At 52.1% G+C, this 17,973-nt stretch overlaps 1 protein-coding gene across 1 annotated transcript in view; it reads left to right on the top strand.

The window, feature by feature from the left end:
- LOC132588516 (delphilin-like) overlaps nt 1-17,973 on the top strand; it is a 72,197-nt gene that overhangs the window by 30,796 nt on the left and 23,428 nt on the right. The window contains 6 exon segments of the mRNA XM_060260923.1: nt 3,155-3,409; nt 6,366-6,451; nt 8,669-8,738; nt 9,211-9,302; nt 11,814-11,997; nt 14,503-14,657. Coding sequence (XP_060116906.1) covers nt 3,155-3,409; nt 6,366-6,451; nt 8,669-8,738; nt 9,211-9,302; nt 11,814-11,997; nt 14,503-14,657 — 842 coding nt within the window.

Genomic DNA, 17,973 nt, shown 5'->3' with positions numbered 1-17,973 from the left:
TAACTCTCTTATCTGGGAGAACCGGGTTGGATTCCCCACTCCTCCACTTGCAGCTGCTGGAATGGCCTTGGGTCAGCCAGAGCTCTCTTATCTGGGAGAACCAGGCTGGATTCCCCACTCCTCCACTTGCAGCAGCTGGAATGGCCTTGGGTCAGCCATAGTTCTCACAGAGCTGTCCTTGAAAGGGCAGCTGCTGCAAGAGCTCTCCCAGACTCTGAGATTCAGAGTATAGGGTGGGATATAAATCCATCATCATCATCATCATCATCATCTCCTCCTCTTCTCCTTCTTCTCTTCTCCTTCTTTTCCTTCTCCTTCTTCTCCTCTCCTCCTTCTTTGCCTTCTCCTCCTCCTCCTTCTTCTCCTCCTTTTCCTTCTCTTCTCCTTCTTCTCCTCCTTTTCCTTCTCTTCTCCTTCTTCTTCGCCTCCTCCTCTTCTCCTTTTTCTTCTCCTCCTTTTCCTTCTCTTCTCCTCCTCCTCCTCCTCCTTCTTCTCCTTCTTCTCTTCTCCTTCTTCTCCTCCTTCTCCTTTTCCTCCTCCTCCTTCTTCTCCTCCTCCTCCTCCTCCTTCTTCTCCTTCTCCTTCTTTTCCTTCTTCTCTTCTCCTCCTTCTCCTTCTTTGCCTTCTCCTCCTTCTTCTTCTCTTCTCCTCTCCTTCTTCTCCTCCTTCTCTTCTCCTTCTCCTCCTTCTCCTTTGCCTTCTCCTCCTTCTTCTTCTCCTACTCCTCCTCCTTTGCCTCCTCCTCCTCCTTCTTCTCCTTCTCCTCCATCTTTCCTGAGCCCTCCAAATCCGGGCAGATGAGGAGGTGGTTGGGCCCTTGCCTGCCTCTGCGTAGCAACCCTGGACTTCCCATCCAAAGATTAGCCCGGGCTGACGCTGCTTAGCTTCTGAGACCCGAGAGAATCGGGTCGGCAAGGACAGCTGTGTTAATATCCCAGGAGAGACAACAACAATCTGCAGCACCTTCAGATGTGTTAATTGAGCATGGCCTGAGGTTTGGAGTGCTGGATCCTCCTGTGTGTCAGATGCAAAAGCTGCTTGCTGCTGCCTGCCGGGCTTGCTCAGCATCTGCAGGCTGCAGCTGGGAAGGGACTGCTGGACCGGACGGCCCTCGCTCTGAGCCTGCGGGGCTTTTCTCGTGCTGAGCGACTGCGGCACAAAATAGTCGTTTGGTGACTTTTGGGGAATGTGGCCTTTCACTTCTGCCATCTTGCGCACCAGGAAATTGTCAAAATGGGGCTGTTCCAGTTCTGTAACCCACTGAAATAATTAGTCCTCAGCGGTTGCTGTCGCTGGTCTAAATCACAGGCTGTTAAAAATGGCAATTGGAATTGTGCCAAACTGAATTTAACTCGAGGTCCGTTTTTAATAGAAATCTGGATGATCCTTGTTGCTCCTCCCACTTGGGGAAGGGCTGAGACTCCTCTGTGGCAGAGCCTCTGCTTGGCACGCAGAAGGTCCCAGGTTCAATCCCCACTGGCATGTCTGCTTGAAGGGACCGACTAGTAGAGAAAAGACCTCCTCCTGAGACCCTGGAGAGCCGCTGCTGGTCTGAGTAGGCAAGACTGACTTGGATGGAGGGGGGGGGGGTCTGAATCAGCAGGAGGCATCTTCATGTCCTGAGTTGGAAGGGACCTCCAGGGTCATCTAGCCCAACCCCCTGCACAATGCAGGGAACTCACAAACACCTCCCCCTAAATTCACAGGACCTTCATTGCTGTCAGATGGCCATCTAGCCTCTGTTGAAAAACCTCCAAGGAAGGAGAGCCCACCACCTCCCCAGGAGGAAGCCTGTTCCACTGAGGAACCACTCTAATGGTCAGGAAGTTCTTCCTAATGCTGAGCCAGAAACTCTTTTGATTTAATTTCAACCTATTGGTTCTGGTCCTACCTTCTGGGGCCACAGAAAACAATTCCACCCCATCCTCTATAGGACAGCCCTTCTTGAAGATGGTGATCATATCACCTCTCAGCCTCCTCTCCAGGCTAAACATGCCCAGCTCCTTCAACCTTTCCTCATAGGACTTGGTCTCCAGACCCCTCACCATCTTTGTCGCCCTCCTCTGGACCCATTCCAGCTTGTCTAGATCCTTCTTAAAATGTGGTGCCCCAAAATGAACCCAATACTCCAGGTGATGTCTTACCAGAGCAGAGCAAAGCGATACCATCACAACACGTGATCTGGACACTCTACTTCTCTTGATACAGCCCCAAATTGCTTGTTGGGGGACAGTCTTCTGGGCTTAGCTTCTCTGTGCCCCCTTCCAGAAGCAGGGCTGGCTGGGGGCTGCACTCCAGTTCTTTTGGGTGGGACATGTACAGAGGAGTTCTGGGTAATTTCCGCATGTTTTCAGAAAAGACAGAGACAAGCCTCCACACCTCTGTGTTAGTGGGGAAATACTTGCTCCTTTGGAAGTAGTAAAGACCGGCCTTGTGACAAAGCATGGCCTATCGTCCCCTACAACTGGGGTCTGAGGATTCCAAAATCTGGCTCTGTAGAGAAGGCCAGATTCGTATTGGTGGCTGCTCTGCTCCGTTCTCTTGGTCACTAGGGGAGCGTGGGCACGGGTGGAGTATCCTCAGCTGCCCTGCGAGTGTGGGTAGTGGGTTGGCGTAGGAGGCGGCACACCTGTATGCCAAGAGCAAGAAGAAGCCATGCAGCTGGGGGGGTGGGGAGAGAGAGAGAGAGAGCTGGTGATCTCATTGTGATTTTACTGTCAGCCTGCAGCAAACAGAAAACACCATCTGGGTGTTCGGCTTTAAAAATACTCCCCGTTTCATGGCAGGCTTGCAAACAGCCGTGTCACATAAGCGCACGCACAATCTGCGCTTCCTACACAGGAGAAAGGGGTGAAGTTTCCAAAGAGCGAGAGGCACCAGACTGCGCAGATTGTGCCTGTTGCGCAGACCTGCCTCTCCTCTCCTCCGGGTTGGTGAAGGCGCTCGGGAAGTGTCGCATTTGGTTCTCAGAATAGCGAGATGCCGCAGCTGAGAATCGGAGTGGAGGGTGAACGATTGTCTCGGATGCTCGGATCCATGGCTGTCGTGTTTGCCGCTGCCCGCTGGGCATTTTAGGGTTTGAGCCAGCGGAGGGCTGCCTGAGGTTTCGTCCTCTGACCCAGCCTCGACGCGACTCCTTTGCCATGTTCCCCAGGATCTTCATCCCCCGGAAGCACCGGCAGCGCTTCGACGAGGTGGTGTCCCAGAGCCTGATCAGCAAGCTGTGCCGTTCCAAGAGCGAGCAGCACGTCAACCGGCTGAGGCGCAGCCGCAGCGAGGACCACCACGAGCGCCTGCTCGTCTCCACCAGGGCCAGCTCGGTGCCACGGAGCCACGAGGAAAACTGCAAGGGCTTGAGGAAGACCACGTCCCTGATCGCCAGCAATGTGGGGGCAGGTGCAGCCCGCAGGTAAGCTTTCACACCTTCTTATCCGCACCCAGTGTATTATTCTACCATAGTTGTACTTTGCCCTTTCTCAGGGGTCATTTTGTAGAAAAATAGGCGGTGGAGCTCATTAGCATAACTTATTAGCATATGTGGGGCTCCCCCACCGGCCAAAAGCAACCTGATGCAAGAAAGGAGAGCCCAGGGCGAGTGAGGCCTGCTAGGACTGGCTAGAGATCCAGCCAGCCCAAACAGGCCTCGCTCACCTGGGGCTCTCCTTGGCCACCCACCCCTCAGTCAAAAGGCCAGCAAGCCATCTGCTGCCCAAAATCACATAAGAAGCGGAGAAAGGGTGACGTGGGCTTCACCAGGGGTTAATGAGGGCTGCTGGGGGTGTGGCAAAGCCCCTGGGGTCCGGCTGACTGCCCGCTCTCCTAATCCAGGGATTGTTATGCAGCTGCACCTCCTATCCAATGGACAAGGTAGGTGGGGAGGAGGAGGGGGAACCCTCAGAAAGGTTCAGGAGCTGTGCTTCTGTGAGATCCTGCTGAATCCAAGGCCTGTCCTTTCTCCAAAAAATTCACATACCTGGTTTTCCCTTCCTTGTTTTATCACAACAACCCTGAGAGGTAGGGGGAGCATGAAAGAGTGACAGGGCCATGGTCACCCAGTATGCCCGAGTGAGGAGGATTTGCAATTTGTAATCCAAACACTCTGATCACTGTATGACGCTCACTTTGGTGTTACAAGTTTTAAAAATAATGTTTTAACTGAAGTACGACATTACACTCATGTAAGAATAACGATTGCAAAGCAATGGGGAAAATAACCCTCGGGATTCATATTAGCACAACAAGCAAAAATGTCAACTACTTAGAAGATAGCAGGTCAAAATGTCTCTGGAATGGAACTTCCCCACTCAGGTGGTTCCTTGATACGGATATGGACATCTGAAGCTGCCTTCTACTGAATCAGACCCCCTGGGTCCATCAAAGTCAGTCTTGTCTTCTCAGACTGGCAGCTGCTCTCCAGGGTCTCAAGCTGAGGTTTTTCACACCTATTTGTCTGGATCCTTTTTTGGAGATGCCGGGGATTGAACCTGGGACCTTCTGCTTACCAAACAGATGCTCTACCACTGAGCCACAGCCCCATTCATGGCTCTCCAGGGTCTCAAGCTGAGGTTTTTCACGCCTTCTTGCCTGGACCCTTTTTAATTGGAGATGCCAGGGATTGAACCTGGGACCTTCTGCTTATCAAGCAGATGCTCTGCCACTGAGCCACCGTCCCTCCCTCCAGAACTGTCTACTCAGACTGGCAGTGGCTCTCCAGGGTCTCAAGGTGAGGGTTTTCATGCCTGCTTGCCTGGACCCTTTTGAGTTGGAGATGCTGAGGATTGAACCTGAGACCTTCTGCTTGCCAAGCAGATGCTCTACCACTGAGCCACCATCCCTCCCCATGCTATTCAAGGAATCATACCCAATTTCCATAATGTTTTAAACCTTTTTGGAGAGCCAGCTGTGGTGTAGTGGTTAAGAGCACTGGAGAACTGGGTTTGATTCCCTCCCTCCCATGAAGCCAAGTGGGTGACCTTCGGCCAGTCTCGGTTCTCTCAGAGATCTCTCAGCCCCACTTGTCTCACAGGGTGTGTATTGTGGGGAGGGAAGGAGATTGTAAGCTGCTCCAACACTCTTTCGGGTAGCAAAGAGCAGGGTATGAAAACCAACTCTTATTTGAATTCTAGGTTTATTCCCCATTAATGGATATCTTCTGTGTTGTAATTGTTAACCCTTCAGTCGTGTCTGATTCTACATCTTCTATGCAGAGTTTATATATACCCCAGACCTGAGTCAAGAGGAATGAGTGGCAAGAAATGAGATCAGAGGAGCTCAGAGATTTTTTTCCACTGGGAGGTGGAAGGGGCAAAACGCAGAAAGTTTCTGTTCTGGTTTTAAGATATCATGGGACTGAGTTACAAGTACACATTTTAGATGAAATGCATTGACTGGCTTCCTTTGCATAACTGAGAACTATGGCTTAGACAAACCTTTGACAAGCACTGTGACTATGGAGGTTGCAGTCATATTCAGAGGGGAGACACTGACAAGCAAAGGAGGGGCATACTAGTCCTGGGGAGGGCAAAGAACCATAGTGTTTGCATGGCCTGTATGTATTTGAGCTCCTGGTAGACATAAGAGCTAATCACTTTGGTTGGACCAGCGGCTCAGTGACAGAATTTCTGCTTGGCTACATGCAATGTCCCAGGTTCAATCCCCAGCATCTCCAGTTGAAAGGATCAGGTAGGAGGGGATGGGAAAGACCTTGACTTGAGACCCTGGAGAGCTGCTGCCAGTCTGAGTAGACAAGGCTGACTTTGAAGAACCCAGTAGGGTCTGATTCAGTGTGAGGCAGGTTCCTGTGTCCTCAGAAATGCCAAAGTGGCCTCAACAGAAGGCCAATCCAAGGCAAATCTGTGTCAAATAAATGTGCCATGAAGAGTTAAATCATTGCTTGCGTTGAGTACTAAAGCATTGCTTACCCTGAGGGTTTTGGATAGTAGCGTCTTATCTTTTCTGTTTCCTGTATCCTCCTCCTCTCTCTAGTTCTCACCCTCTCGCCTCTAACTCACCTGTTGTTTTGACTATTGCTGCAGAAATAACTTCGTCTCAAATATACATGGCCTTGAGCCCTGCTATTTTCTGCTCAATGAATGCTTGGGAAATTGTACCTTTGTATCTTTTGTGGCTAAGGAGAGGGAGCCATTGTTTAGAATATTATACTATATGCTGGAGGCAGACCTGGGACCCCTCAGAACTGACTTAGATGAGATGTCTGTCCCCACAGCTCTGGATCTATCAATGAAAGGAACTTTATAAAGAACAAAAGACTTTTTATTATGGAAAACCAGGGGGGAACTTTGACAATCTGTCCTCAGCCACCTTTAGACAACTCTGATTCCTGAAACTTGCTTTGTCTCCCAAAGGACTGTTCGTGTCTACAAAGGCAGCCGGAGCTTTGGATTTACCCTGCGTGGCCACGCTCCCGTGTGGATCGAGTCTGTCTTGCCTGGTAAGGAGAACGGGGATTTCTTGCCTCCTGTGGTTGATGCTTTTAGGCCCGGAATGGATGTTTGTGAGGTTCCTGCCCACTTTTGTTATCTTTAAACAATCCCAGGTGCTTTCTTGGATGTGAATTAAGGTCACCGCTTCTGCCAACTTAGGGGTCAGCTCAAATGAGGGGTGCGTCATTATGATTTCACCATTGTCTCCCTTGTGCCCCACTTCTTGGATTGCATCTTAGTGCTAGGAAGGAGTCCCTGTAGCCCAAGAGGGCTTGCTGGATTAGACAGCAGCGGTATAAGAGCATGAGAGAAGTCATGTTGGATCAGGCCAGTGGCCCCTCCAGTCCAACACTGTGTCACAAAACAGTGGCCAAAACCCAGGGGCCATCAGGAGGTCCACCAGCAGAGCCAGAACTCCAGAAGCTCTCCCACTTTTACCCCGCCCGCCCCCCAACACCAAGAAGACAGAGCACCACTGCCCCAGACATAAGAACATAAGAGAAGCTATATTGCATTAGGTCAATGGCCCATCCAGTCCAACACTCTGTGTCACACAATGGGCCAAACCCAAAGGCCATCAGGAGGTCCACCAGTGGGGCCAGAACTCCAGAAGCTCTCCCACTGTTACCGCCCCCCCCCCTGGCACCAAGAAGACAGAGCACCACTGCCCCAGGCATAAGAACATAAGAGAAGTCATGTTGGATCAGGCCAGTGGTCCATCCAGTCCAACACTCTGTGTCACATAAGAACATAAGAGAAGCCCTGTTGGATCAGGCCAATGGCCCCTCCAGTCCAACACTCTGTGTCACATAAGAACATAAGAGAAGCCATGTTGGATCAGGCCAATGGCCCATCCAGTCCAACACTTTGTGTCACATAAGACCATAAGAGAAGCCATGTTGAATCAGACCAATGGCCCATCCAGTCCAACACTCTGTGTCACATAAGAACATAAGAGAAGCCATGTTGGATCAGGCCAATGGCCCATCCAGCCCAACACTCTGTGTCACATAAGAACATAAGAGAAGCCATGTTGGATCAGGCCAATGGCCCCTCCAGTCCAACACTCTGTGTCACATAAGAACATAAGAGAAGCCATGTTGGATCAGGCCAGTGGTCCATCCAGTCCAACATTCTGTGTCACATAAGAACATAAGAGAAGCCATGTTGGATCAGGCCAATGGCCCCTCCAGTCCAACACTCTGTGTCACATAAGAACATAAGAGAAGCCATGTTGGATCAGGCCAATGGCCCCTCCAGTCCAACACTCTGTGTCACATGAGAACATAAGAGAAGTCATGTTGGATCAGGCCAGTGGTCCATCCAGTCCAACACTCTGTGTCACACAGGGACCAAAACCCAGGTGCCATCAGGAGGTCCAATAGTGGGACCAGAACTCCAGAAACTCTTCCACTGTTGCCCCCACCCCCAATACCAAGAAGACAGAGCATCACTGCCCCAGAGAGTTCCATCTATGCCTTGTGGCAAAGAGCTACAGATGGACCTCTACTCCATATGTTTTGCCAGTCCTCTCTTGAAACTGTCTACACTTGTAGCTGCCCCCACTTCCTGCAGCAGGGAATTCCACGTGTGAATGACTCCGCTTGCCTTCGGTGTGAATGAGCACTGTGACAGTGACGTGGAGCAGGGAGACTGGAAACCAGGAGGGTTTTGCTGCCCCAGAGCTGAAGGCCTCCATAGCTCCATTCTGTGGAAACAGGGAAGAGATAAGAGTCTCTCCCAGGGCCTAAGGAAAAGTGTCGTCCTTCACTCTGAAGAAGCGTAGGATTGCCAACTCCAGGCTGGGACCTGCCTGGAGATTTTGGGTGTGGAGCCTGGGGGCGGGGCGTTCAGGGAGGGGAGAAACCTGAGCAGGGAACCGTGCCATTGAGCCCACCCCCCAAAGCAGCTGTTTCCTCCAGATGAACGGATCTCTGTTGGTTGGGGATAAATTATAATAGTGGGAGATCTCTTGGCCCGTCCTGGAGGGAGGCAGCCCTAGAGAAGGTGGGGTGGGGACAAGAGGCTGCCAGACCAGAAGAACAGCAGCCCCTGACTTCTCTTTCTGCCCCAGGGAAAGGAAAGAGAGGGCCACAGGAACTCCACAGGGCAGCTTTTGGATCATAGAATCATAGAGTTGGGAGGGACCTCCAAGGTCATCTAGTCCAGCCCCCTGCACAATGTGTTCCTGAACAGTGCCTCTGCATTTCTACACTTCTGTCTAGGGAGTCCCGCAGACAAGGCGTCGCTGAAGGCTGGAGACCGGATCTTGTTCCTGAATGGTCTGGATATGAGGTGTGAACTGGCAGAGCCTTGGCTTCTCTCCTTTGGCTGTGACACCCAGAAGGGCTGGAGAGGCACCGATCCCTTCTGTGTGCCTCCCTGCTTTCCACAGCACCAGAGCAGAGCTGTAAGCCGGCCATGCAGATTGGGCTCCCGGAACCTTTCTGGCTCCTTTCCCCCATACTTCCAGTTTGGTGTAGTGGTTAAGATTAGTGGACTTCAGTATGGAGAACTGAATTTGATTCCCCACTCTTTCTCCACCTGCAGCCAGCTGGGTGATCTTCGGCCAGTCACAGTTCTCTCAGAGTTGTTCTCTCAAGAGCAGTTCTCTCAAGAGTTCTCTCAGCCCTGCCTGCCTCACAGGGTGTCTATTGGGGGGAGAGGAAGGGAAAGGAGACTGAGAGCTGCTCTGAAACGCCAAAGTGAAGGGAGGTGTATAAATCCAGTCTCTCCTCCTCTCCCCCCGCCTCCTCCTTCGCTGCAGGAACTGCTCCCATGAGAAGGTGGTCTCCATGCTCCAGGGAAGCGGGGCAATGCCCACCCTTGTGGTCGAAGAAGGCATCGTCAGCTTTTCAGGTGATGAGATCATTCACATTGGTGGAGGGTGGCTTGGGCCCTCTAGTTGCTACAAAGGTCACCTCTACAAAGGCAACATAAGAATGCACAAAATACCCCGCTGAGACAGACCAGTGAGCGTCCATCTAGTCCAGCCTCCTGTCTCACACAGGGACCAGCCAGTTCCTCTGGAGGCCCAACAAACAGGGCATGGAGGCCGAGGCCTTCCCCTGAGAAGAACATCAGAAGAGCCCTGCTGGGTCAGACCAATGAGGGTCCATCTAGTCCAGCCTCCTGTCTCACACAGTGGCCAGCCAGTTCCTCTGGAGGGCCAACAATGAGGCAGAGAGGCTGAGGCCTTTCTCTGAGAAGAACATCAGAAGAGCCCTGCTGGGTCACACCAGTGAGGGTCCATCTAGTCCAGCCTCCTGTCTCACACAGTGGCCAGCCAGTTCCTCTGGAGGGCCAACAACAGGGCAGAGAGGCTGAGGCCTTTCCCTGAGGAGAACATCAGAAGAGCCCTGCTGGATCAGACCAGTGAGGGTCCATCTAGTCCAGCCTCCTGTCTCACACAGGGGCCAGCCAGTTCCTCTGGAGGTCCAGCAACAGGGCAGGCTGAGGCCTTCTCCTGGTGTTGCCTCCTGGCTCTGGGCTGCAGAGGTTTATTGCCTCTGAATGTGGAGGCTCCCTTTAGTCACCATGGCTAGTAGCCACTTTATAGACCTCTCCTCCACACACTCCCCCCACCCAAGTGTGAAAGATCATCATTCTCGAGACCTTCACAAAACTAAAGTCCTTGGGGCAGGGGGTGGAAAAGCCATACTAGTTCAGGCCGTTCCCAGCTGGTTCAGGCATAAGACACCAGCTGCATTTGGGACGGCTCTCATGAGCTGCTCGTGTCTGAGTCTCTCCGTGAGTGACCCTTCCTTACCTGGCCATGTATTTCAGAAGCACCTGATCTGGGATTAGGGGCAGCAGCCCAGCACTTGCAGGCAGGCAGTATAGCTGCAGGATTCAGCCAGTGTGTCATCTCTTGGTCTGAAACAGCGAGGTTGATCTACTCAAAGAAAAGGTTGCTGCTTAAGGGCAGAGGCATGGGGAGATGTTTGGACTAGGGCTGTCGACCATTTCAATAAAACCCACCAGGACAGCACAAAACTCAGATTTATCGCAGAGGGTGTTCCATCCGGACTGCAATCTTTTGCAAACGCAGAGATGAAAGACACACAAGCTCCGTCTTCTTATTACCTCCTCCACGTGCTAACCTGCCTGTTGTGTGTCTTGGTTCTTCCAAGAGCAGTTCCATACAATCCAGAGTTTTGCAAGCAGGGCAGAAAATTCATCTAGGGAGCCCACTTGTGCTGCCCTGTTTTCCCAAGGTGCCCTTCCGTTTTTTAATTCACAGATCAATATCAGGATGGAGCGGGGTGGGGAGGGAGCTAATTGAGATCCCTAAATGGGAAACAGCAGTGAGTTGGAAGCTGCTCTCCTTTACGTGAGGACAGGATCGAGAAGAGGCAGATAGTTGGAGCCGCATCATATCCTGTTGACGGGCAAAACTGCTGCCATTTATTTTTAACTTCTACCTGAGCCCACATTCAAGCTGTGCATTTTCAGGATCTGGGTTCTGCTGTTGTGTTTCTCTCCAGACATTGCCATGAAGACAGATTGTCTCGGTGAACCTGCGGGGTGGATTTGGCTCCTCCCTTTCACCTCCATAAAGAGAGAGACGTTTGCAAGTCAGTGGTTCCAATCCAGATTGAGACTTTCTGAGCAGGCGTGCCCTGCGAGAACTGCCTCTTTCCTTGGGTTATACCCACTGTCTGTGGCTATTTTCACAAGTAACGAAAGAAGCCCATGAGCCGTAGAATAGGGTGGGGCCAGGGCCAGCCCTCGGCCCTCACCTCGCTGCAGTGGGTGGCGGAGATCCTGCCGTCCAGCTAACTTCTGCCCCCCCCACACACTGATAACATCACCAAGTCATGCAGGGGGCACCCAAGTCAGTGCCCCCAGAAGGCTGGCATCCTGGGCAATGGCCTAGTTCGCCTAGCGACAGGGCCGGCCCTGGGTGGGGTGCTTTTTTACAATCTGTCCCACAAAAACAATCTGACTCTCCCCCCACCCTTCCCAGCTGGTGGTGGAAAGAGCAGTCGAGTCACAGCAGACTAATGGAGACCCCAGAGCGCATACAGTTTTCAAGGCAAGAGAGAAACAGGTGCTTGGCCCTTGCCTGCCTCTGTGTAGCAACCCTGGACTTCCTTGGGGGTCTCCCATCTGTGGACTAAATAGGGCTGACTCTGCTTAGCTTCTGAGACCTCCCAAGGTCAGGCTAGCCTGGAGTATCCAAATCAGGCCAAGAGGTGAACGGATGGTGGTTCGCTGTTGCCTGCCTCTGCCTTCCTTGGGGGCCTTCCATCCCAGAATCAGGTCAGCTTGGTGGTCTCCAGGTCAGGGCTCCTCCCAGCTGTTTTGAGAAGCGCACCTTCCTTGGGGCACTGATGCTTTCTCTTTGTTGTGGCCCCGTGCGTGCAGACTGCGAGTCTTCCGAGACCCTCAGCTCCTCTTCGGCCCTCACCTCCCTGCAGTGGGTGGCGGAGATCCTGCCGTCCAGCATCAAGATCCAGGGAAGGACCTTCCACCAGCAGCTGGAGCACCTGCTCACCCCGCCGGAGCGCTACACCGTCTGCAAAGCCCTGGAGAGCTTCTTCCAGCACAGGTGAGCTGCAGGCTCCTCTCTCCCACCCTCCCTCTGCCTCACTCACTCACACCCTGAAGGGCCTCTGTGGCCCTGTAGCAACAGCTAGGGTTGCCAGCCTCCAGGTGGGGCCTGGAGATCTCCCACTTTCCCAACTGATCTCCAGCTGGCAGAGATCGGCTCCCCTGGAGAAAATGGCTGCCTTGAAGGGTGGACTCTAGGGCACTGAATCATGCTGAGGCCTCTCCTCTCCCCAAACCCCACTGTCTCCCCAAAGTCTACAGGGATTTTCCAACAGAGAGCCAGTTTGGTGTCGTGGTGAAGTGTGCGGACTCTTATCTGGGAGAACCGGGTTTGATTCCCCTCTCCTCCACATGCACCTGCTGGAATGGCCTTGGGTCAGCCATAGCTCTCTTATCTGGGAGAACTGGGTTTGATTCCCCACTCCTCCACTTGGACCTGCTGGGATGGCTTTGGGTCAGCCAGAGCTCTCTTATCTGGGAGAACCGGGTTTGATTCCCCACTCCTCCAATTGCAGCTGCTGGTATGGCCTTGAGTCAGCCAGAGCTCTCTTATCTGGGAGAACTGGGTTTGATTCCCCACTCCTCCAATTGCAGCTACTGGAATGGCTTTGGGTCAGCCAGAGCTCTCTTATCTGGGAGAACCGGGTTTGATTCCCCCCTCCTCCACTTGGACCTGCTGGAATGGCCTTGGGTCAGCCAGGGCTCTCTTATCTGGGAGAACCGGGTTTGATTCCCCACTCCTCCACTTGCACCTGCTTGGAATGGCCTTGGGTCAGCCAGAGCTCTCTTATCTGGGAGAACCGGGTTTGATTCCCCACTCCTCCACTTGCACCTGCTTGGAATGGCCTTGGGTCAGCCAGAGCTCTCTTATCTGGGAGAACCGGGTTTGATTCCCCACTCCTCCACTTGCAGCTGCTGGAATGGCCTTGGGTCAGCCATAGCTCTGGCAGAGGTTGTCCATGAAAGGGCAGCTTTTGTGAGAGCCCTCTCAGCCCCACCCACCTCACAGGGTGTCTGTTTGGTCTAGTGGTGAAGTGTGCGGATTCTTATCTGGGAGAACCGGGTCTGATTCCCCACTCCTCCACTTGCACCTGCTTGAATTGGCCTTGGGTCAGCCATAGCTCTCACAGGAGTTGTCCTTGAAAGGGCAGCTGCTGTAAGAGCCCTCTCAGCCCCACCCACTTAACAGGGTGTCTGTTGGTGTGGTGGTTAAGTGTGCAGACTCTTATCTGGGAGAACCAGGTTTGATTCCCCACTCCTCCACTCGCACCTGCTGGAATGGCCTTGGGTCAGCCATAGCTCTTGTAGGAGTTGTCCTTGAAAGGGCAGCTGCTGGGAGAGCCCTCTCAGCCCCACCCACCTCACAGGGTGTCTGTTGTGGGGGGGCGGAAGGTACAGGAGATTATAAACTGCTCTGAGATCCAGAGATTCAGAGTATAGAGTGGGATATAAATCCAATATCATCAATATCTACACAGACCTGGCAACAGCCCTTTTCTTGGTTTCCCCAGTAGGGAGGGGGCGCTGCCACTTTAGGACTGGAAACCTCCCAGTTTCCGTCTCATTAGCAGACTCCGGGGATCAGTTCCTGTGATAAACGGGTTCCCCATGAACCCCCAAACGAAAAACGAAGTCAGTCAAGTAGATGCATTCTAAAGTTTTTACCGATATCAGTAGGAGCAGTACACCAGGCCAACTCAAAGTACAGAATAAAGGAAATACAATTGTATACCTCCCACGGCTGTAAGACCCCATCCCTGTTCCTTGATTGGCTCAAGTATTGAGGGTTTCTAATCTTCCCAACTGCCTATTTCAGAGCAATACCCATTAGCTCCTTGATATGACCCCCCACCCTCCAACATACATCGTATGACTATGTAAATGAAGCAATTACCTATGCTGGGCGTGTTAGTGAATATTCATGAAGCTATTAAGCATGCCCAGGGTCCACCTGTAGACCCCCTCCCATCACACTTTCATTCCTCGCTGCCAAGACGGCCTTGAGATGTATCAAACTCTGTCCAACACAGAGACTTCACCATAATATGTAGCATCCCTAAGTTTCACTCCTGCTTCTCTGTTGGCGAAAGTTAACCCTTGCTCATTGGGTTTCACTTCAGCTCAAACATCACAATCATTTCCCTCAGTTCCCTTTGCAGAGGCCCCGCCCTTCCCCAAGCCCCGCCCTCTCCAGGCTGCACACCCCCCAAAATCTCCAGGTGTTTCCCCACCCAGAGACGACAGCCCTCCTGTGTTTGCCAGCATCCCAGCAGCAAGGCCAGAAGGAAGCCTTCCCCTTTGGCGGAGTTAAACAAAGGAGAAGAGAACTTTGGCTCCTTGGTTTGTGCAGGCCAAGGGCTTTTGGGCCAGGGGGAAGGGGGGCGGTGGTCCTCTTCAGAGCGGAGAGGATCGGTTTCTGCATTGCAATCTGGGCGCCTGAGAATCTGAAACCCCTTTCCCAGCCCTCCACAAGGCCGCTGCCTTTTCTCTTGCCTCCACCCAGGAACATCGACACCCTGATCGTGGACGTCTACCCTGTGCTGGATACGCCCTCCAAGCAGGTCATCTGGCAGTTCATCTACCAGCTGTTGACCTACGAGGAGCAAGAGCACTGCCAGCAGAAGATCGCCAGGTTCCTCGGCTACAAGTCCGTGGCAGGTGCGTGGAGCCCCCAATCCCCTTTCCCAAGTCCCAGTTTGGCGGGCGGGGCTGGCGGCTGGGCACTTCCTGGCCAGAGAGAGTCACAGACCGAAGCTTCCTTCTAAGTTCAGTTTATTCTATTCTGTTCCAAGTAGAATCCAGAAACCCACAGTGTATACCCAAAGAAATAAGACATATATTCCGGCTGTGTATCAAGGCCCCTTGGCATCGATGAATGGCCCCCCTCCCCCCAAAATAAACCATTAGTCAATCAGATATATAGATCTTTCTTGGGCTTATGGCTGCTAACGCATCTACTGGTGTATCTCTGTGATGCAGGACAATCTAGAACTGACCAGAACTGACCCAATGTACTGATCCAAATCCCTCCCCTTCTTTTTATCTCTGGAGTCAGGAAGGTCTTTGAACGTCAAAGAAGCGAAGTTCTGTCTTGGGGGTGGCCAAACTGCAGCTTCACACATATTGGCTATCAAAGCCCCCACCATCCCATTGGTTGACTTGGAGAAGGTCATCATCTCTTTAAATCACTTTGCCAAACCAGCCAGGGGCTTGGAGAATGCTTTGTTAATGTTGCTTTCTTTCCACCTCTCCCTCCCTCCCCCATCTATTTTCCTTCCTTCCTTCCTTCCTTCCTTCCTTCCTTCCTTCCTTCCTTCCTTCCTTCCTTCCTTCCTTCCTTCCTTCCTTCCTTCCTTCCTTCCTTCCTTCCCTCCTTCCTTCCTTCCTTCCTTCCTTCCTTCCTTCCTTCCTTCCTTCCTTCCTTCCTTCCTTCCTTCCTTCCTTCCTTCCTTCCTTCCTTCCTTCCTCAAACAACTTACATTTATTCTATGTGGCTCTTACATTAAGCAAGTTTGACCACGCCTTTCCTCTCTGTTTAAATTTTGATAGTGGCTCCTCTAACTCCCAGAATGTCTAAACACTCTAAGGCAAAAAATCATCCACAGGGTTATCAGCACCAACAGGCCACAGCACTAGCAGAGTTCTGTAGCTCCCTGGGATACAGAAGCAAAGATTCACCTACAGAAGCTAATTTACTATAGAAATTGAAGTAACAAGTTTAGCAGGGGACTGAGGCTCCATCCAGCCCTAATTTGGCAGCAGTGAGCTGCGCAGGGCCTTGAAAAGCGCTGAAACCAGCTGGGTCTTTCAGGTGGACGGCGAGTGTGCTGCGCTGCCGTGAGTGTGTTTGAGAAAGTCTAGGTCTTCAGAGCTAGATCAGAAGGGCCGTGAATGTTCTGAGGCTGGGCTGGATCCACAGGAAGCTGCCTTATACCAAATCAGTGTATAAATCAGTCTCAATTGTGCTTCTGAAAGCTAACACAAAGTTACTCTGACACAAAAATATAACTGGCCTTAGCAAAATATATTTATAGCAAACAAAACATCCGCAGGAGAAGAGCCAAACGCCTAAGGATGTGTATATATATATATATATATTTAAAAATCAACAGAGGCAATTTCCTTTTCTTTAAGTCAATTTCACAGAAGGTGCAGGTTCCGTCTCCTGGGAAGCAAAGAGAATGAAGGACTGCCTTAAGAACGCCAGGGGGAATGGGGGAACGTCGGCTGGTCAATGGAGATTCTTAGACATGCAGAAAATTTGTATTTTTACTGCCTAAGAGCTAAATGAGGTATCTGGAAATTCAGAACCCATTTTCACCTTCCAGGCTGGTGAAACTTCCAGCCAGTTTGGTGTCGTGGTTAAGTGTGCAGACTCTTATCTGGGAGAACCGGGTTTGATTCCCCACTCCTCCACTTGCACCTGCTGAGATGGCCTTGGGTCAGCCAGAGCTTTCATAGAAGATGGCCTTGAAAGGGCAGCTGCTATAAAAGCACTCTCAGCCCCATCTACCTCACAGGATGTTTGTTGTAGGGGTGGGGAAGGTAGAGGAGATTGTGACCGCTCTGAGACTCTGAGATTCAGAGTACAGGGCGGGATATAAATCCAAAATCTTCTTCTTCTCTAAGCTCCAATCATGACAAGGTTACTAACTATGAAACTGACTTCTGCTTGGGAAGGAGAAGGTCCCAGGTTCAATCCCCGGCATCTCCAACTACAAAGGGTCCAGGCAAGTAGGTGTGAAGAACCTCAGTTTGAGACCCTGGAGAGCCGCTGCCAGTCTGAGTAGGCAATACAGACTTCGATGGACCCAGGGGGGTTTGATTCAGTAGAAGGCAGCTTCACAGGTTCATATATGTTGAGGAGGGACGGTGGCTCATAGGTAGAGCATCTGCATGGTAAACAGAAGGTCCCAGATTCAATCCCCACCATCTCCAACTCAAAAGGGTCCAGGCAAGCAGGCGTGAAAAACCTCTGTCTGAGACCCTGGAAAGCCATGAATGGGGCTGTGGCTCATTGGTAGAGCATCTGCTTGGGAAGCAGAAGGTCCCAGGTTCAATCCCCACCATCTCCAACTCAAAAGGGTCCAGGCAAGTAGGCGTGAAAAACCTCAGCTTGAGACCCTGGAGAGCCACTGCCAGTCTGAGGAGACAAGACTGACTTTGATGGACCCAGGGGGGTCTGATTCAGTAGAAGGCAGCTTCATAGGTTCATATATGTTCACATGAAAGAGAATGTGAAACTACGTAGGGGAGGGACGGTGGCTCAGTGGTAGAGCATCTGCTTGGTAAGCAGAAGGTCCCAGGTTCAATCCCCGGCATCTCCAACTCAAAAGGGTCCAGGCAAGCAGGCGTGAAAAACCTCAGCTGGAGACCCTGGAGAAAGAGCCGCTGCCAGTCTGAGGAGACAAGACTGACTTGGATGGACTCAGGGGGGTCTGATTCAGTAGAAGGCAGCTTCATAGATTCATATGGCTACTACCTTGCTTGTGAGTATGATGATGTGGGTCTTGTCCAGCCCCCAGAGTCTAGAGGGGGGAATGGGAGGTCCAGCCGTGTGAAGACAGAGCAGGCAGAGTCCCCTGAGCCTTTCTCCGGAGTAATCCCCGTTGACCTGCCTCTGAGATGCAGAAGAGCCACGATCCACGGGTGCCCTCCTCACAGGGTTTCGAACTCAGTGCAACGGCGCCTTCCAAGGAGCAGGGGAAGCAGCAGGGAAGCAGCTGACAAGACCTCTTTTGGGAAACGTGTTGGTGTGGGAGAGTGGCAGGCGGGTATTAGCGTGTCACCCGGATCCCTGCGGTGAAAGGCCCGGCACCTACTCTGTCGCAGCCTGCCGTTGCTGTGGCAACCTCAGCACCAGCTGTGCATTTTCAGGAGGACATGGGGGGGGGGGGGTTGCGTCCAAGGCAGAGAGTAAATTTAGAATGAAAGAGTTTCATCTTCAGCTCCAGGATTGTTCCTTACAAGGCAA

This window comes from Heteronotia binoei, chromosome 20 (assembly GCF_032191835.1).
Source record: "Heteronotia binoei isolate CCM8104 ecotype False Entrance Well chromosome 20, APGP_CSIRO_Hbin_v1, whole genome shotgun sequence".
Classification (NCBI taxonomy): Eukaryota; Metazoa; Chordata; class Lepidosauria; order Squamata; family Gekkonidae; genus Heteronotia; species Heteronotia binoei.
This window is presented reverse-complemented; position numbering and strand designations above follow the sequence as displayed.